Source organism: Terrapene carolina, unplaced genomic scaffold (genome assembly GCF_002925995.2).
Source record: "Terrapene carolina triunguis isolate 2854851 unplaced genomic scaffold, T_m_triunguis-2.0 Scaffold42, whole genome shotgun sequence".
NCBI classification, from domain to species: domain Eukaryota; kingdom Metazoa; phylum Chordata; order Testudines; family Emydidae; genus Terrapene; species Terrapene triunguis.
In genome coordinates this window covers 48,090,825-48,111,588 of record NW_020664393.1, presented here as the reverse complement: position 1 = coordinate 48,111,588, position 20,764 = coordinate 48,090,825, and the positions used below count along the sequence as shown (strand labels likewise).

At 45.2% G+C, this 20,764-nt stretch overlaps 1 protein-coding gene across 3 annotated transcripts in view; it reads right to left on the bottom strand.

Annotated features, from left to right (window-relative positions):
* ERICH1 (glutamate rich 1) overlaps positions 1-17,258 on the bottom strand; it is a 132,359-nt gene extending 115,101 nt beyond the window's left edge. For all 3 annotated transcript variants that reach the window (XR_002908903.2, XR_002908902.2, XM_024213799.3), the window contains exons 1-2: positions 17,182-17,258; positions 7,227-7,391 (exon numbers count right to left, since the gene is read on the bottom strand). Coding sequence is in view for 1 of the 3 variants with exons in the window: in XM_024213799.3 (XP_024069567.2) it covers positions 7,227-7,391; positions 17,182-17,203 (187 nt within the window). In the remaining 2 variants the exon portion in view is untranslated. The remainder of the gene's footprint in view (positions 1-7,226; positions 7,392-17,181) is intronic.
* Positions 17,259-20,764: the final 3,506 nt, after the last annotated feature.

The window sequence follows — 20,764 nt, the reverse complement described above, 5'->3', positions numbered from 1 at the left end:
AACTCATGGCGATCCGGGGAGGTCTCGGATGACTGGAAAAAGGCTAATGTAGTGCCCATCTTTTAAAAAGGGAAGGAGGAGGATCCTGGGAACTACAAGCCAGTCAGCCTCACCTCAGTCCCTGGAAAAATCATGGAGCAGGTCCTCAAGGAATCAATTCTGAAGCACTTAGAGGAGAGGAAAGTGATCAGGAACAGTCAGCATGGATTCACCAAGGGTAAGTCATGCCTGACTAATCTAATTGCCTTCTATGAGGAGATAACTGACTCTGTGGATGAGGGGAAAGCAGTGGACGTGTTATTCCTTGACTTTAGCAAAGCTTTTGAAACGGTCTCCCACAGTATTCTTGCCACCAAGTTAAAGAAGTATGGGGTGGATGAATGGACTGTAAGGTGGATAGAAAGCTGGCTAGATCGTCGGGCTCAATGGGTAGTGATCAACGGCTCCATGTCTAGTTGGCAGCCGGTTTCAAGGGGAATGCCCCAGGGGTCGGTCCTGGGGTCGGTTTTGTTCAATATCTTCATTAATGATCTGGAGGATGCCATGGACTGCACTCTCAGCAAGTTTGCAGATGACACTAAACTGGGAGGAGTGGTAGATACGCTGGAGGGTAGGGATAGGATACAGAGAGACCTAGACAAATTAGAGGATTGGGCCAAAAGAAACCGGATGAGGTTCAACAAGGACAAGTGCAGAGTCCTGCACTTAGGACGGAAAAATCCCATGCACTGTTACAGACTAGGGACCGAATGGCTAGGCAGCAGTTCTGCAGAAAAGGACCTAGGGGTTACAGTGGACGAGAAGCTGGATATGAGTCAACAATGTGTCCTTGTTGCCAAGAAGGCCAACGGCATTTTGGGCTGTATAAGTAGGGGCATTGCCAGAAGATCGAGGGATGTGATAATTCCCCTCTATTCGACATTGGCGAGGCCTCATCTGGAGTACTTGTGTCCACAGTACAAGAAGAATGTGGAAAAATTGGAAAGAGTCCAGCGGAGGGCAACAAAAATGATTAGGGGGCTGGAGCACATGACTTATGAGGAGAGGCTGAGGGAACTGAGATTGTTTAGTCTGCAGAAGAGAAGAATGAGGGGGGATTTGATAGCTGCTTTCAACTACCTGAAAGGGGGTTCCAAAGAGGATGGATCTAGACTGTTCTCATTGGTACCTGATGACAGAACAAAGAGTAATGGTCTCAAGTTGCAGTTGGGGAGGTTTAGGTTGGATATTAGGAAAAACTTTTTCACTAGGAGGGTGGCGAAGCACTGGAATGGGTTACCTAGAGAGGTGGTCGAATCTCCTTCCTTAGAGGTTTTTAAGGTCAGGCTTGACGAAGCCCTGGCTGGGATGATTTAGTTGGGAATTGGTCCTGCTTTGAGCAGGGGGTTGGACTAGATGACCTCCTGAGGTCCCTTCCAAGCCTGATATTCTATGATTCTATGATTCACTGCCACTAAGCTCTGTCTGCAGCCGAGGATGGTTGAGAAGGAACTGAAGGGTCAGGTCGTGTGCACCCTACATGAGGTGCCAATGGCACTGCGAGACTATTACCACGCACGCATGCCCTGATCGAGCACTGCTACCGAAAATCTCCAATCTGCAGCGCAGTGACGCACTGATACCTGAAGTGGAGCACACACAGGGACACTACTCAAAGAAGAAACGGAAGTTCCTCATATAAAAGAATGTATTCAGCCTGTTTTACTATTGGAAATTCATCATGAATGCAGTTTATACTCTCAGGATTTTAATTGTACTTTGGTCAATTATACAGTATTACATGCAGTTCTAGTATGCTGCACTGTAAGCTGTTTAATTAAACTTAAATAATATTTGTTAGGTTTGCTTCCCTTCCCCATTAGTGCTGCTTCAGACTTGAAAAGACAAATCAGTTCAAGTGACTTCTTTCTGCAGGACCTTAAACTGAGAATAGCTCTAGTCACTTCAGTTTCCTTTCTCAGTGGTGAAGAAAAAGAAAAAGCCAAGTGGGATGGTGGGCTTCGCAGAGAAGAGAATAATTGAAGACTATAGATCTTGTTCGTAGAGTAATTATTTTTCAACCTCTTCCTCAGCACAGGTCTGCTGCTCAGCACCTCTCAGAATCAATCAGTACCAAATCCCAAATGAGGCTATAGTGCAGATCAAGTGGGAAAGTGTAGACAATTTTAAGAGAAAACATGATTCTAAGACGCCCTTAGAAATCTGCTGTCAAAAGTGTGCAAGCCTACTTTATAGTCTATCTACTTACTTACAAAGCCCCTCCACCATAGGACTGGAGCTCTAAAGACAAAAAACCCCACCCATCAGGTTCCAGCTTCGTAGATTTCAAGAGAAACCATCTTTCCCAATATTTATCCTTGCTATAGCTAGGTCAGGCCTTAACAAAAGCCAAGAACATTACTTCCATTAGCCAGGAGGTGTAAAGTTTTAATGCTGTCTATTAAAGTGAGTCTCTCGTGCCCATATCAAACAAGTTTCCTAATAAATTAATGTTGCCAGGCATTTCTTTGATGCGATACAGGTTTTGAAACATGTTTTTTAATATGGCATTTGGAAACACTTTGGGAAGCTGGATGGAGAACAATTCGGTCTTTCTATCTGTACTTGAAGAGGACTAATATCAGCAGGGTTCAGTTTTCCAATCATTTCAGCCAATATGACCGTTGTCAAAGAGTGAAGATTTTACCATGACCAATTTTGAATTTGAAAAGTTGTACAATGTTCTAGACAGGTAGTGATATTAGCACCTTCAAGACCAAAAGATAGCTACCAAAGGCAAAATGCTAGTTTCCTGGGTAGACCTAAGAAATAGGAAAAATAGAACCCCTTAGAAAGGCAGAGAAGGATACAAGCATTTCTTAGATTCAGAGGCGATCTTCTAGTTCCAGTGCCAAACAGCTTTCCTTTCTTAAAAGGGAATGCTGACTAGACTGAGCTTATGAATGATATCTACTCTCCAAGTCATCCACCACAAAGGATATGGATTTCTCCCTGGAGTTCCTCAATTATTTGGGGCTTTTTCTTGAGCTTTCATCCCAGAACTTATTAATACTATGCAGTACTACTAATTTGTCACTTTTGGGAGAATTAAAACAAATTTTAAATTATAGCCTATTTAAAACCATACATTATGAAAAGTGTTTTTTAAACAGTTAGGCAGGTGCTGCCTGAGTGTTTTAAAAAAATAACTGTCTTTTAAAATGAGTTACTATTTTTTGCATCTTTCCAAAAATAGGGCTCTTACTGTGCTAGTGTGTTTTGTTTATCTTTACAGTGATAATGCAACAAAACACAAGCAGTGCTATTTATCCCTATCAGAATTCCAACTATCAAGTTATTATCATCATTTATTGGTGATAAAGTGGGCAACTATCAATGCTTGCACTCCCAGAAAGGGGGACTGTTGTGTTTTGGGCTTTTTTTTCTTGCACATTTAGTAAACTCTAGTCAGATGAGTTTATTCATAGGCTTTAGAAAGAAACATTTATTCTATGAGAAGGTAATTAAAAAAAGAGTCTGTGTTCATACATGAAGTCTAAAGGAAACAAAGCAGCAGTCTTCAGAAGAGACAGAGTTGTGTCCATGTGAAATTACATACTATTTTACATAGGAACAAGACAGTCTTTTTGGAAGACGTTAGTTTTGAATGGCAGCCTGGTATAAGAAAAGGACTCAGGGCTAGAACTTCTCAGTTCTAATCACAGTTCTACCATCAACAAAGCCAGATAAATCACTTCTATATGTCTCATTTTTTACACAGATGGAGAATGAAGATAATACTTACTTACAAACATTGTAGGATTCTTTTAAATAGTAGTTAATATCTGTAAAGCACATTGAAGATATAAAGCACGTAATATTTGGGACTGCCACTGACTAATTTGGAAGTTCGTAATTGAGACAAGAAAAAAAATTAGGCCTAGATCATCTAACAAATCTGAATGCAGAGGGAGCCATTTCAGTAACCCTCATAGCACTGTTCTCCTCCTTCTCCACACTGCAAGAAGGCTTTGTTGCAGAGACTGAATTCCACGATGGGGGAGGCAGCGGAGATGTGGAAGGCTTAAGGTTGGGATGGCAAGAGGAGAGAATGTTGGAGCAGTGGTGAGGGAGTCTGACTAGTTTGGGAGTGTGTAGGTGGAGAATGTAGAGGGTCAGCAGTGAGGAGCAAACAGTTTCATGCATTAGAAGGCCAGAAGGGACCATTGTGATCACCCAGTCCAGCCTCCTGTACAACATAGTCCATAGGACTTCACTGAATTAATTACTGTTAGAGTTAGAGCACATCCAAAGGTCCATCTAGCCCAGTATCCTGTCTTCCAACAGCAACCAATGCCAGGTGCTTCAGAGGGAATGACCAGAACAGGTAAGCATCAAGTGATCCATCGCCCATTTCCAGCTTCTGTCAAACATTGGCTAGGGACACCATACCTGCCCATCTTGGCTAATATAATTTCTAGTCTGAATTTGTCTAACTTCAACTTCCAGCCACTGGATCTTGTTATATCTGTCTGCAAGCCCTCTATTAATCAAATTTCCCCCCCATATAGGTACTTACAGACTATGTTCAAGTCATCCCTTAACCTTCTCTTTGTTAAGGTAAGTAGATTATGCCTTATAATGAAAGACTTGAGGGGCTCGTTTTCCAATCCATCTCATGGCTCTTTGAACCCTCTCCAACTCATCCTTATCCTTGAATTGTGGACACAGTTTTCCAGGAGCAGTTGCTAAGGAAGCTAATATAAACTTCCTACTCATACATGACTCCCCTGCTTATACATCTGTATACTACCAATCTCACTCACTAGCCTGGGGAATTAGCCACACCCAAATCAGTCTTTAGTCTTTCCCTCCAGGCTCCAATTTTTGTCTAAACAACCACAAACTCACAAAGGAAAACAAAAAAACTTCCAGATAGGGCTTTTTACTCAGCCACAACTCCAGTCCTAGGACTTCCCATCCAGTCTGTCTAGATGGTTCTTTCCTGCAGCTTCTCTGTATTACTCACCCCCTCCCTCCCTCCTTCCCCCCGCCCCCACAACTCTTTATAGCTAACGGCTGTCCCCTTCTCAGCCTCATGTGATTAATCTTCATCCAGTGTTGAGAAAAAAAAGTTACATTAATTGTGTTGTGGGGAACTGTCCAGCAAGTGTATTCAGAAGTGAAGAATAATTCTTTAATGTTTACGATGAAAAAACAACAACTTTATTTAACTTGGAAATTGAAAGAACTAGCAGGAGTCTCATTAAGCATGGGCCCATATGCAATTTTCACACATCTTTGGAGTACTTCCTACCTTATTGTAATTGTATGCAGCAACTACTGCCACTGCAATTCATTATCAGTTAGCATATGCAATATCCTAAAACAGCACAGTTGGATGACCACTAGTTCATGAGTTATTGCAACATAGCCACATTATTCCACATATACTTTATCAATTATCATATGCAAGTTACATTTATGTAAAAAAACCAGCTTGCTAGTGAGGAAGACAGTTACCTCTATTACAATAAAAGATACTCTCTTAGAGGCAAAAGTGTATATAGAACTACTAAAAATACAGGATAACAGTACAACATGTTTGGGGTACATTTTACCCACATGTATTTTTCCCGCTATCAAAAAGTGTTTGTCACACTAAATTAAAACTTTTTTTTGCTGAATTTGTCACTTAAGCACAAGTACACATGTCCGAAGAACAGCATAGCTGGAGGACCACTAGTTTATGTGTTAACACTACATGCTCGTGGAGTACAACATAACCCTCATTCATGTTCATGGGGTAAATAAACACGGCTGGCTGCCCCCAGGCCTCCGGCCTTTAAAGGGGAAGGCCACCCTGTTACAACATCCAAGGATCACATTAGCCTTTTTAGCCACAATGTTGCACTGGAAATTCATGACTGGCAGAGAGAGGGGAGATGAGGCGATGACAACAAAAACAGTGGAAGGGGAGAACTGGGTTGTGGTAAGTGTGAGTTCTGAGTGATTATTCTAAAACCTAACTGACACAGAGTTTGGGTTGCACTGTGGCACCTTGTAGCATTCCAGAATGAGGAGAGTGGCTAAATAAGGAAATACAAAGTTGAGGTACATGTCATTCCCCATGTGGACAGGCAGGCTGGTGTGCAGTGGAGATTAAATGGGTGAGCCTAGCCAGAGCAACGATTACCCTGTCTGCATGTTGATCCCTTCACTGCCTCTGCCATCATCACCTCCTCTCTCTGCCAGTCCAGCAGAGTCCTCTCTCCATGGGAAGCAGCTCAATGTAAAGCTCAGCCTATGTAACAAAAAAAAGGGGCTGCATATGATTTGTTTGCACCAATAATGGGCACCAAACAGCAACGGACAACTTTGCTTCTAGAGTATAATAATTTACAAGACAGGAAGGGGAGGGTTAGCTGGAAATATGGGAAAGGTTCTGTGTAGAGAAGGAGACACCCAAAGTCTTCTCTCACATGCTTAAACTTACTGTAACCAACACAGAACGTCTATCAACATTCTGTGACAGTCAATGCCCATTTCTCTGCCTGCCCTGTCAGCCACTCCACCCTCCTAACATTTCAAAGTATAAACCATTACATTATAACAAAACATACTGTGGGGTGAACTACAGACCACTTAGGAATCACATTGCATTTTTTGCCTTTAGTGGGTCACAGTAGCATCTCTACTGTACATCTCTGTAATAACTAGAGCTGTCCAAATAAAGAACGCCTACAAAGAGCATTTTTAGGTTTAAAAAAAGAGTTAGGAAATTCACTGACAAAATATCCTTTTGTTAGTGCAGAGTTAAGGTTGCCTGATAGAATCATGTGCCTTTCCAGAATTTCAAGTTCAACAAAACTCAGAATTCTGAACACCAGAATGTACAAAATCAAGGTTGCTCTGGTGCATACCTTAACTCTCAGACTTCTAAGTCTTGCTGAACTTGACATTCTTGAAGGACACACGATACCACCAGGCAACCCTAATTTTGCATTAACAAAAGGATTTTTTTTTTTTTTTCAGTGCAAATTTTTTTTTTCAAGATTCTGAATGGTATGCACTGCATAGAATTTATAGGTGGGCCCAAAAGCAATTTTGCATTTAAAATTTGGGGCTCAATGCATACATAGGACAAGGCTCTGCACTACGTGTTATATATAACTGTTTTTTCTCTTTAAAAACAATGACCAAAACCCAAATATTTTCACACTGCAGTAATTTGCAGATTATATTACCTGGGGAACTGGCACATTCTGATGAAGCCTGAGCATTCTCAGAATCCTTCTGCTGTGGTTTTGAGGCAGGAGTTTTTAGTACCATCTCTTCTCCACTTGGAACAGGCACATGAGAAGTGGAGGGAGTAGCAGCAAAGAGCCTCTTCAGTACTTTCCCTATGAACACTATGGGATAATAAAAATAACTGTAATAAATAAAAGCAGAAACATCTTTACAATAGATGTAAGTCACTGTATTTTGAGATCCATTTTTACCCTCTAATCAATTAAGAGTTGCTTCCCGTTCCTCCAGTTGTAAGCGCAAGCTGCCATCTTTTCACGTAAAACCCCCCAAGGGTCATCAGCAAAATTTTCAACCTGGAATAGTCAGCATCCCCCCTCCCCGAGCTAAAGGAGTAAATATTAGCTGGTGGCAGCAGTTGTACGCTACTATCCTCTGCAGCCAGGCCAGGACATTTTACAAGAATCCTACACAAGCATCTTAAGACTGCTTAAAGTCTCTTGTTGGCACAGCAAGACATTTTCTTTGAGCCATTCATTAAACGGTCATAATTGAGTCATTTTAATCATACATGAAAGTAACGAGGATGGCAGCAATAGAAATAATAGGGTTAGCATGTGCTATTAAAGAAGTAGCTTTCTCACATGCCCTTTTGCCTTCCACCCCACCCTATCATCTCATGCTTGCAGTACAAACTGCTACTAATTATTTAAATGCAAAGGTCATTTAGATAAAACCAAGCTATAGCTAAAACTGTCTTCTTCCTAATGAGCATGCCTGAGTATTTTAGTCACTTAAACCATATTTTGTTTTAGTTACAGAAAGCTGGTGTCTAGAGTGTGACACTCTTGGGTTATGATGTATGCCTGGTCAAGCAGAGATTTTACAGAGCAGAGGAGAACAGGTTTGAAGATAGTTACTTAACCTTTGATCCACTTTTAAATTTGTGTCAGGAAAAGGCACACCTATCCCTAAGGATAACCTACTGTGGGATTCTAACAAAATACACTGCTACCCCGATATAATGCGACCTGATATAACACAAATTCGGCTATAACGTGGTAAAGCAGTGCTCCGGGGGGGGAGGGGGTGCGCACTCCAGTGGATCAAAGGAAGTTCGATATAACGCGGTTTCACCTATAACGCGGTAAGATTTTTTGGCTCCCGAGGACAGTGTTATATCGAGGTAGAGGTGTAATTATAATGTGGCCTGGAGAAATGGGGTTTTATTACTTTAACAGACTGGCAGGTGGAAGGGCTCCCTCTTCCTTAAAAATGGCTTTATAATGTAATAGTATTCCCTCTAGGCCAGTGGTGGGCAATCTGCAGCCCGTCAGGGTAATCTGATTGTAGGCCACAAGATATTTTGCTGATGTTGACTGTCTGCAGGCACGGCCCCCTGCAGCTCCCAGTGGCCATAGTTCGCCGTTCCTGGCCAATGGGAGCTGCGGGAAGCGGCAGCCAGCATGTCCCTGTAAGGTTGCCCATCACTGCTGTAAGTAATGGCTGCTATGACTCTGCAAGGACATGTGACCAGGCCACATGATGCTGCCCTCCATCTTGGGATGCCAGTACTTTTCCACAAACTGGCCTGGGAACCAAGCTTTGAAACAAAGGGTTCCCACCACATACTAAAGCTATATAAGGTCTGGGGGGGGTCTTCACTCCCCACACAAGAAGGAAACACCTGAGGAACAAAGACTGAGCTGAGGGAAGTGCTGGACCCAGGCTAAAGGGATTTCTAGCCTGTGTATGAAAGACCTGGGGATTCCAAGCTGTAAAGCAAGCTTAAGAATCTGCAGCCTGCTTGTATCATTTTTCAGGGTCAGAATCTGCTATTTATATCCAATCTAGTATATTAAGCTTAGGTTGCACTTTTGTTTATTTGCTAGGTAATCTGCTTTGATCTGTTTGCTATCACTTAAAATCTATCTTTCGTAGTGATTAAACTTATTTTATGTTTTAATCTAAACCAGTGAGTTTGGAGTGTAGTGTTTGGGAATCTTAGCTCAGAGGGGCTGTTGTATTTCCACTCCACATTGAGAGAGAGGCAAACTCTATGCGCGTACGCTGTACAGTTCCCTGTGCAGCACAAGACGGTATAATTTTGGGTTTATACTCTTGGGGGGGGGGGGGGGGAGAAGAAGCCTGGGGAGCTGGGAAATTGGCTGGTGTCTGTTTGCACTCAGGTAGCACCACCTGCTGTCATGTTGGATGATAACGGGGCCTGGGTTAGGCTGGATGTGTCCCCACCCAGCTGTGTATCTTAGAGGGGTGCAGTGGTTCCCACAGCTCTCAGACTGCACCCCAGGGGTGACAACCCATCACAGGTCCCTCATGTAGTGCCAGATGCTTCTATCCTTTCTTATAATAATTAGTCCCATTGACATCAGTACTAGTATTCTTGCCAGGTCCTTAGCAGTATCAGTCCCATTTTAGGGCCAAATTTTGCTCATCTCACTCATAGGATTAGTCCTATTGACTTCAACTGAACAACTTACATCAGTAAAGTGAGCACAGTTTGGCACTTAGTGGTGACTAGTACTACGCAACTTAAAAGACACCAAGGGAAACAGTCATCGACCATAGTATACATACACCCATTGCAATTTCATTCAGAACAAGATTCTCTTTAAATATTTAAACTGTCTCATAGCACTATTTAAAAGCCTAAATTATTTTACTACGAATGAAGTCTTGTGCCTCTAGGAAATGACAAGGGATGAACAACGAGTGTGGGACACTCAGGGAGAAAAGGCATTTTATGCTGTAATCACAATTTCTATTCATTAACTAGAGGAGTAGTTTCATTGCGACTGTGGCTTAGATTCTTATTCAATAAGCATATTGAGAATAATGTGGTGGTGTGGGGAAATAAAGGGTAAGAGAGCCTTTAGACTCAGTCCAGAGGATGGGATGGTGCAGCTACATGTCACCCCAAGAAGAAATAATGACTCACTTTCAGTTCCTCCAGTGCCTACATCCTGCTTTTGGAGAGGGGGAAAAAGGAAAGGAGGGCTAAATTATTTTGCCCATTTTCATGGAGCATTTGCCTGGCCTGCTACTGACCTGTGTGTGTACATATGTACCATGGGAGTCAGGGCAGGTGCATCAGGCATGCATTTTGTGCTCTCTTTGTCTTCCTTTCCCATATGCCAAGCTCTGATTTAAGCAGCCCTAATGCAGTTGCACATGGCAGGGGGTGTGGCCTTGCTCTCCCCCTGCCCTTGCTATATTTCTGGCAAATCAAAATCTAGCCCAATTAAAGTTTTGTGCTCAAGAATGGTGCCAAATTTACAACAGCAGAGACTGCATTACTGTGTTCTGTCATCCCTCCAAGTGTCCACTACAGATAACGATCCAAACAAATTGGTTCCAATCCAGCACCTTTCATGACCACTAAATTCATTAAAGAAAAAGCTTTCTAGAAGTGTTAGGAAAGATATAGCGAGGTTAAGTACAGAGAAGATTTTCCCCATGCTGTGTGTGTCCAGTGTGCAAATATATATTCTTTGCTCAGTGAGACAGTAACAATTATTTGCACTGGTCACAATGGTGCCCTACAACCCTTTTGAGATGAAAGCATGTTCTAATCTAGGAGACCATTTTCTATATTTACATAAATTTGAGAACATTTGAAGTTAGGGCTATGAAGGAGATAACCTTTTTAGGTAAGGTTATTTTTTGGCTTGAACAGAAATAGTTTTAATTTATTCAGTGCCAGAACTTGGTAAAGTATTGATAGAGTCATAAATGGAAATTTTACTAGGACAATTAATTCAGATTGGATTATGTGCACTGTCGTGTGATCTGAAGACCAAATAAAGGACTACACATAGGAACCAATGATAAATACAAAGTATATCAAAACAAGAGGGAGGGGCTTTATCTTGTGTAAAATAGGGAAGAATGCTAAATTATAGCTATGCTCTTCATTAAACATTTACAGGTAAAAGCAACACATTAATTTAGTCTGCTCTGGAAGTTTGCAGTGTGTTTCGAACATCAGCAGAGAAAAATATAATGGACTGAAGGAAATTAAACAAAATTTTAACCTAAAAAAATAAATGCAGGCAGATACATCTGCAGAAGATTAAGATCTAAACAGACAACGAAGGCAGTAGGCCAGCCGATAGCCTGGCTTTCAAAGTTACTGACTATCCACAGCTCCCACTTACATCAACTGAAGTTACATAGGCTTAATTAGTACCTCTGAAAATCAGGCCCTATGATATGCAAGCTCAGACACCCAAAATTAGAGTCCACTTTTGAAAACCTAGCTCCCTCTCTGTACCCTGGCTTCCTCTCCTTTATGAAGAGCTGTGATCTACACATGATATTTAGAATGAAGGGTTATGGAGTGTTTTAGCAAAAACAGTTAATTCATATTTCCAATAAAATTTAAGAAGATACAAACAGCAGATGTAAATTTCAAGAGAGAAAAACAGCTGCCAAACCACAACAAGCTAGTCTCCAGTTATGGTATCCATGTATAAAATGAAAATGCAAAGGACCTGGGATCCATTTAAATATCAATTTTATTTTTGCATAGTTAAACCCATCCACAATGCTAGCTAGAATTTCCAACAAGTTATGAGCTTATTACTTTAACTATTGAAGAAAATGGGCTGATTCTGGAAGCACGCATGAACATACAGGCCTCTTGCCCACACATCCTGACATCTTTTCCTGAGTCTGATTTTATTCCTCTTGTTTAAATGGGAGGGGCTTGTGTCGGTTTTTAAAGCAAGGGTCACCAATTCTGGAACTCCCTTCTACACTGTGTCCAAGAGAACCCAGATTCTCTGACCTTCATGACATCCTGCAAGGTTGATTTATTTTGCCAGGTGTTAGTTTGCATAGATTTCTGGGAGGAAAGACTTTTCAGCAGGGAGTAAGAAAGGTTTAAAAACCCTGTGATCGTTCTGACATTGCAAACAGATGCTGTACAAATCATTATAAGGGATTGGAGAGGGGCTTTTATAGAGTTAAATATATATTAAAGAAAGGCTAAATCTTGAAAGGTGCTAAATGACAAATTCAAGGTTTGCACTTAATACAAGTCCCATTCAAGCCAAAGAAAGTTGAGGATGTTCAGCGTCACACTGTAAACCAGTGGTTCTCAACCTATTTACCATTATGGGCCGCATCCATTACTACCTGTATGGCCCTGAGGATGTCACATGGGCCGCAGCTGTGCAGCGATTGGGCTGCAGGTTGAGAACCATTGCTGTAAACATTCAGCACTTCACAGGCGCAATCTCTGAACGCTGAGTGCCCATTGCTGTATATGAGTACCCAGTGTTTTGTGTCTGAGGAGCTAGAGAGCTGGAAGTAGAAATACAAGATGGTATTTCAGTGTGATCATGTCATAAACAGCCTGTGGATTTTTCAGTTGACATTTTAAATCCAAGAGTGAAAGATACAAATTTTAGCTTTAGTGATTCTTGGATTAGTTGGATAGGGTAGGAGAGAAATGAAATCTATAAGTAGTTCACAGGTTCTTGTCACGGTGAAAGGCTGAAATATATGAAAAATAAGTGCTAAAAATGTGGGATGTTCCAATTGGACAAGAAAGTTGAAGCAGCAACCAAAGACCATGTTTTATCTTTCCTGGTACTCAGTGTGGGCAATAGACACATTGCTATTTCTATTTTTAGCAATGAGAGCAAGTTGTGACAGATACTAAACTGCTAGACAACCATTAGTCACTGCAGAACTAAACATAAAAGCAGTATATAGAAAGAGGCATATAATACATCACAAAAATAAAAGCAACAAATGTTTAACCAAAACAAAACCCCACAACACCCCATACACAGTTCACCAAGCACTAACCCCCATTAAAGAGAAAGCAAGCCAGTATAAAAGAGAGGTATTCAAGCTGGAACTCACATATAATAGAAGAGCACAATGTGGTATCCAGATACTTCCCACCCACTCCCAGAAGAGACAGACCCAATATTAGTAAGAGAAACTGAAATGCAAAGACAGCTGTAACCCACGTAGACTCGCTGTTCAGTACAAAGCGCTGACCAAAACCAAAACTGTACAAGAGAAATTGAAAAACAAGGCAAAAGTTAACACTATAGGTCAGGGGTCGGCAACGTTCGGCACGCGGCTCGCCAGGGTAAGCACCCTAGCGGGCCGGGCCAGTTTGTTTACCTGCTGACGCGGCAGGTTCGGCCGATCGCGGCCCCCACTCGCCGCGGTTTGCCGTCCCGGGCCAATGGGGGCGGCAGGAAGCGGCGCGGGCCGAGGGATGTGCTGGCCGTGGCTTCCCGCCACCCCTATTGGCCCGGGACGGCGAACCGCGGCGAGTGGGGGCCACGATCGGCCGAACCTGCCGCGTCAGCAGGTAAATAAACTGGCCCGGCCCGCTAGGGTGCTTACCCTGGCGAGCCGCGTGCCGAACGTTGCTGACCCCTGCTATAGGCCAACACCAGCATAAAATTCCACATGTAAAGGTTCTCCTGCTGTTACTAAAGTTATCTAACACTTATTTGAGAATCTAGTTTGTTTAGTTATCCCGCTTGTGCCTGATTACACAAAATTAAAGCCCCAATCAACATCACAATAGCTCCTTTATCGGCTCAGTGTAGGAGGAGAGTTTCCTCCAGAGGCCTTCTGCATGGAGTGCCTGATATACACTGTTGGCTACCTGCCATATATACTGTGAGCACCCCTACCATGTAACTCAATTGGTTGCCCACTGCCTATTCAGATGCATCTTGGGCAGCCAAAAGAAAGCAAATAATATCAGGCATGCTCTACATATTACATCTGGATTAAAAAGTAAAACTGACTAGAAACATGAGATTTCCCCTATTTAGTTGCTGTCTCCATCAAAAACAGAAGCGTTTTTCAACTAAGAAAGGCTGCATAGGAAAGCGACTAGGGATCAGGACTTCCTCTGAAGTCCTTCCATGTGTAAAATGCAACAGCATCTGTTCCTCCAAGTATGGAATGACAGTGTACAATAAGACAGAGAGGGGGAAAAAGAGAGATTATCTTGATTTGGTAGTCTACACAGAAAACACAGATGGAAAAACAAACACACACATTTTAGGTTACCTAGTTCATCTCTCACACAATAAAGAAAATACATAAAAGCATTGCATGATTTTTCTCCACTGGCCTTCTTAAGGGTTTTGTCCTTTGTTTTAAACATTTCTGGTCAAGGAGCTTCCACAATTTTCCTTGGAAGATTAAGGAATAGTATAATAAATTTCTCCGTAAAGAAGGTGCTCCCCCCACCCTAGGCTTATCCAGCCTAAGCTTATTCATAACATAGTCATATTATTTCTAGTTAAAGCTCCTTTGTACCAAACAGAGCTCTACATATTTAGTTCTTCCTCCTTCCTCCTAGTGTGATCCCTCCTGTCTCCTAATAATTTTTCATTCTCCTCTCTGAACTTCTGCCCATTAGTCAGTGTCTGATACTGAAGTGCCCAGAACAGCATGCAATTTTCCATTCACATTCCTTGAAATATTGCATATGATATTATATAGAGTGCTTATGATAAGTCATGTCTAACTCTGGGTTTTCTCCCCCAGGCTCAGGTGGCAGTTGGACTTAGATGGACTACTGTTGTACAATTTTAGGTGTGTTGTTGCATTTGTGCTGTTCCTGGATGCTAACATAGCAGTTGTAGCCAAGAGTGCTTACCCTCCCTATCCCAATCTAAATCTGCACATGGCAAGAAAAGTGCTGCAGTTTATTTCAGATGTGAGCTGTATCCTAAGTATCCTTATCTTGGTCACTTCAAGATTAGATTGCTGAACAACAACAAACTGTGCATGGGGTGACATGACGACTACTTAGAAACTGAAGCTAAGGCAGTTTGCAACAGCCTGTTTATTAAGCAGAGTCTCATACTGGGAGTACGTTATACCAGAGCTTTAGGATTTTCACTGGCTGGCAACAGGCTTCTGGGTAGAAATACTATTCCTAGATTTTAAGGCCAGAAGATCATCTACTCCGACTTCCTGTCAGGAAATAGAATTCCATCCAGTTACCCCTGTACTGAGCTCCAATAACTTGTGTTTGGCTAAAGCATTTCTTCTAGAAAAGGCAGCCAGTCTGAATTTGATGACATGAAAAGATGGAGAATCCACCACTTTCCTTGGCAGTTCCAATGGTTAATCAACCTCCGTTAAAGCTTTGCACCCACTTTCTAATTTGAGTTTGCCTGGCTTTGGAATCCAGCCAATGGCTCTTGTTATGCCTTTCTCTGCTAGATTAAAGAGTTCCTTAGTACCCAGTGTTCTCGCCTGGTCATGGTACTTATACACTGTAGTCAAGTTACCCCTCAATCCTCTTGTTGATAAGATGAACTGATTAAGCAATTTTAAGTCTTTCACTAAGACATTTTCTTCAGCCCTCAAATCATTTTGGCTCTTTTCTGCACCACTCCAATTGCTCAGTCTTCTTTTTAAAATGTTGACACCAGAACTGGATACAGTATTCCAGTGTCCATTTCACCAATGACGTACATAAGAGATTAAAGTCAACCTCTACTCGCTACTCCTCTGATTATACATACAAGGACAGCATTAGATCCAGTGGCAGATTACCGTATGGGCCAATGGGACCTGTGCCCTGGGGCCCTGACCAATTGGGGAGCCCTGCAGGAGCGGCTGGAATCTTAGCCACAGTCCTGCTCCTCCTCTCTCCCCCTCTTGGTTCTGCCTCCAGCCCAACTAGAGAAACTGTTTGGAGGTGATGAGCAATTCCCCCTGCCCCTAGGCAGAGCTGGCTGAGTGCTGCTTGTCCAAGCCTCATGCTGAGCAGGCCCAAGGCTCTCCCCCCCACACCTCCGTGCTGGACAAAGGGCTGTTCCCAACCCCATGCTGGACTGAGCCCCACCCCCACCCAGGGCAGCGCTGGAGCGAGCCCCTCTCTCCCCTCCCCGCCGGGTACGGAGCTCACCTGAGCCCCTCTCCCTTCCTTGGCATGGCGCTGCTCTGAGCCCCTCTCCCCCATCCCGTCCCTGGTGTGGCGCTGCTCTGAGCCCCTCTCCACCCTCCCCGGCGTGGCACTGCTCTGAGCCCCTCTCCACACTTCCCAGCATGGCACTGCTCTGAGCCCCTCCCCCCTCCCTGGTGTGGCACTGCTCTGAGCCCTCTCCCTTCCCTCTCACCCCCGTGAGATATAGTCTATCCTTGCAGACCTAAGTGTCACACACTGGACATGACACTCACACAGCCAGCTCCCTACCTATCTGCATACTTCGTGGAATTTCGTACATGCAGCAGGTTTTTGCTATAGTTTTTCCTCCCTGCTACCTGGATTTGTTGTGGTGCTGGGTCTTCAGGCAGCCTCTTCATGCTAGCTCTGAGCCCACGTGGAGCGGCTGGCAGTAAAGAAACAGCAGCAGCAGCATGGGACGGGAGCTTTGGCGGGGGGAGGAAAGTGGAGAGGTAGAGCAGTGGCTGTTCCAGACCACCACCAAACCTCACAGGCACTGTAGGCAAACCCCAGACTCTCTCCCAGGCAGCTGCCCATAGCACCCCCACATAGCACCCCCTAGGCTGCTTCAGGCGATCCCCTCTTCACCCATCCTCTCCTCAAGACAGCACCCTTCCCACAGGCTGCTTCAGGCTCAGTCCCCCACTCCAGCCTCCCCTTCCTGGGCTAATGGGCTCCCCCCACCAGTAACAACCCCCATGCAGCCCCCAGGCTTCCTCCCCGCTCCTATTGCCTGGCCCCGGGGCTCCTCGCCCCCAACCAGCCGCCCAGGCTCCCTCCAACACCTGCTGCCCGCTAGCTCCCCGTCCGGCTCCCGCAACTTCCGAGGCGCGCGGGGAAACCGGCTCCACACCTGCTTCCCCGGGGCAGGGCTCACACGGGAACTTTTGAAACGTTTCCCGGACCTAGCCGCGCAGCCCCCGCAGCAGTGGGCGAGCGGAACCGCCAACGCCCCGGAGCAGACAAGGGACCCCCGACCGCACCTTGCCTCCTGCCGACAGACATGGTCCCCCAAGCAGCTCCGGCCGCGGCGCACGGCCCCGACAGCGCGCCCCTGGCTTCCGCCTTTGCTCAGTCTCCTGCCAGCCGCGCCCACCACCGGCCGGGGACGGCGCCCATTGGCGCTGCCGGCGGAGGGGCGGCCCGCGCCGGGGCGCAGAGCGGACCTTCTCGGCATGGCGGCTGCGTCCGGACGGCCCCGCGCCGGGGGAGCGCGGCTGCGCAGAGCGCGCGAGCTGTGTGGAGAGCGGGGTTTGACAGCTGCAAGCTCAGCAGCAGCCCCGGCGGCAGCAGCGCATGGCTAGCGCGAGGGGACTAGCAAGCGGTGCAATGCCCCAGCGTGTGTGACCGCTGCGCGGGGAGAATGCTATACAGGCGCCGCTCCTCCTCCGCCGCCACCTCCTGCCCTGGCTTCCCCCTCACCTGACCCGCCAGCCCAACATGCAACCCGGCACCTGCTAAATCAATAATGTACTAGAATGTCAGCGCTGAAAAAGGTAAGGACACGATGATGGGTATCCTCTGTCTCATGCCGCTGAGCGCCCCAGGCTGGGGGCACTGCTGCTCCCGGGCTAATGTAGCCTCTGCAGGCGGGGAACCAGGGGACACAGTGGCCAAGGATTTGCAGGACTTGGGGTGTAAGCATGAAGAGAGGGGAGTGAACCGACTGGGCTGAGCGTGGGTCTTGGGCTGCAAAGTCTGACAGACTCTTGTTAAAAACAATGAGAAGTGCAGCTGCTGGGCGCGTTTGGGGGCGAGGGTACAGCTGCTGCTGGGCTTGTTTTGTGGGCGCAGCTAATCCTGTTGGACTAGTGGGGGCGGTGTGGCTGTTGGGGGGGGGTGCATCTGGTGAGGGGTCAGGGGTTTTTGTGGCATTCTGGTCTTAGCAGGAGCTGCTTTGCTGCTGTCGGGTTGGGGGGAGGGAAAGGGGCATCTGCAGCTGTGCCTCAGGAGGGCAACGTTAGAGAGCGGCAGCAGGTGCTAGCAGGGTTGTTGCAGGTCCTAGGGATGGGGCTGCCACTGTTAGGTATCGCGTGAGGGCTGCAAGAGAGGGTCTTTCTGGTTGCACTGCGTTGGGGGCGCATCAGCTGCTGAGCACCGCTGGGATGTTGGGTGTGAGCAGCTGCTGCTGGGGTTGTTGGTTGTCGCTACGCTCGCTCTGGTCCCAGCACTTCTGTGCTGATGAGGATGCAGCTGATTTGGGGGCTGCCGCTGCGAAGCTCTCTGGGCTGCTGCCGCCGCTGGGTGTCCAAGGTGCTGGCCGGCGGCACAAGGTGTGAAACCGTCAGCTGCGGCTCTTCTTGCAGAAGGCAAGAGACGGTGACAATTGCGCTTTTCGGCCCCGCGTGCGAAAGTGGAAGCCATACAGCTGACTGGAGCGTGAAACGGGCTGAGGGGATTTTTGATTAAAAGAAGCATTGCACGAAATGCGCGGGCGCGCGCGCACCATGCCTAGAAACACACACACAGAACATGTTCAACGTGTATGTTACAGACTGACCGGCCGGGGGGGGGGTCCCCCTCTCTCGGGTTTATTTCCATGCAGTAGGGCAGAGTGAGGCTTTTGGCTGGAATGGAGAATTGATGTGTGGGAAGGGGGACACCGTGCATCTGATTTCTTTGCCTGCAAGGGAGGAAAGTGCTGTAAGCGAGGATGGTGGGGTTTAACAGACCATCATTTTAAGGGTTGCTATGTGAGGATGAAACCAGAGAAAAGGCTGGTGTAACCAAGCCGCCTCCTCCACCTCCTTTTCGTGGTGTACTGCACTGGCGGCGGCGGCTGTTCTCTAACGCGGCCAGCAATGAGTATTAGTCCTGGGGCAACGGCTTGGAGGTAGGGGCGGGGGGGTGCTGGGGTGTGTGAGATTATCCCGTGTGCGGAGGTAACTGATAACTGGCTCAGCCCTGAACAAGGGTGCCATGGAGAGGGCTGCGCAGGGTGCTGCTAAAGTGAAGGGAGGGGCAGGGACGAGAGAGAACGGGCTCGGAGGGAGTTTGGATTTGGCGAAAAGGGGGAGATCCATTTCCCTTGCTTTGATAGCTCAGTCCGGACTCTTTTCAAGAAATGGAACCGCGATGCTGCTGGCGTTCTCCCCTGCCCGGATTTGGGGTGCTGCCTGTTGGGGAGGGTAACTCCGGCTTTGAGGGTCGGTTGGCTTGATCTGTGCAGTCTTGCATCTTGTATCAGAGACCAAATAAGGCTAAGGCAATAAATCATATTGCGTGTGTCTTATCAATGTAACCAACTTGGGAAAGATGAAGCTCCAGTGACTTCCTCCCATCTTCCTAAACAGGGAGATAAAAGGAGGGGCGAAGGGGAGGGGGGAGAGATACATAGGTCGGAATTATATCCCAGATAGTGATCAGGGAATTTTGAAGATTGCTTTTCGGAAACCCAGGTTAAGTGCCGTTGTAGCAACCAAAATCACTGTCACTTGGCATTTTCATGCAGCTGCATTGATGTACTAGACACGTTGTTATGTACAATGAATTATAACTATTAATAAAAATAATAATTAATAATAATTTAAATACATCCTTTGTGGTGGGGAATCAATTACCAGCTATCATGTCTAATTACTTTGTGGAATAAAGGGTTGCACACCTCTCTAGAAACCCCCTAGGGAGCTAGGACCACACCCACACTCTCCCCCTACTATAACAAAGTCAGATCTAATCTCTATGTAGGCATATCATGACTGGAAAGTTATAAAACACTTCTAATATGCCTTCCCCCCCATATTTAGTTGCTCTTGGAAACTAGTAGATCATATAAGGCTTGTAAAGAGGAAGAGCCAATAGTCATAGCAGTTCAGGCTGTTGCCTTGATGCTAAAATGAAGAAGTCATTAATCAGGATTTTCTATCAGCCAAATTGTCTTGTGGTGGCTGCTGGTGACTAAGGCTGTGTTAGCAATTGCAACCGTTTTCAGTGTGTTTTGTTGCATTTTCTATTTCATGGCCATTCAGATGGTGAATTTCAGATGGTGTGGTCGCTTCCTTAGATGCAGAGAACAGATTAAAAATTTGTATGCACCAAGTACATATTGGAGGATGAGGGGAAAAGGAGGAGTACAATAGCATTCTGTAGGTATTCAAATCTTTCAACTCAGAAATAGAAATAATTAACCCACCCTCCATCATTTTACCAAGACCAATATATTCAGTAACATCAGTTATGCAAAATTCAGCTGAATAATATGCCAGCAAAAGCATAAAGAACTCCTAATTTTCACCTTTTAAAAAAAGCTTGTCAGAGCTATTTTCTCCTCATCCCTCCTCTTTTCCCTTGTAACTCTGAGGGGTTAGGATCAAATGGATGGTGAAGTTTTTCACTAGAGTTGGATCCTCAGCACCCTTACAGAGTCCTTCCTGACATGGATAGTCCAATTAACTTCAATGGAAATACTGGATTTGAAGAAGGCTTTGCAGGATTAGGGCTTTAAATTGTTTGTCTAAACAATACCAATGTCAACTTTAGACCAAATCTAGTAATTCTGATTCAATGGGGAAGTCTCACTATCCAAAGATGAAAATATATAGATATAAAAAATTAGTCAAGATGCTG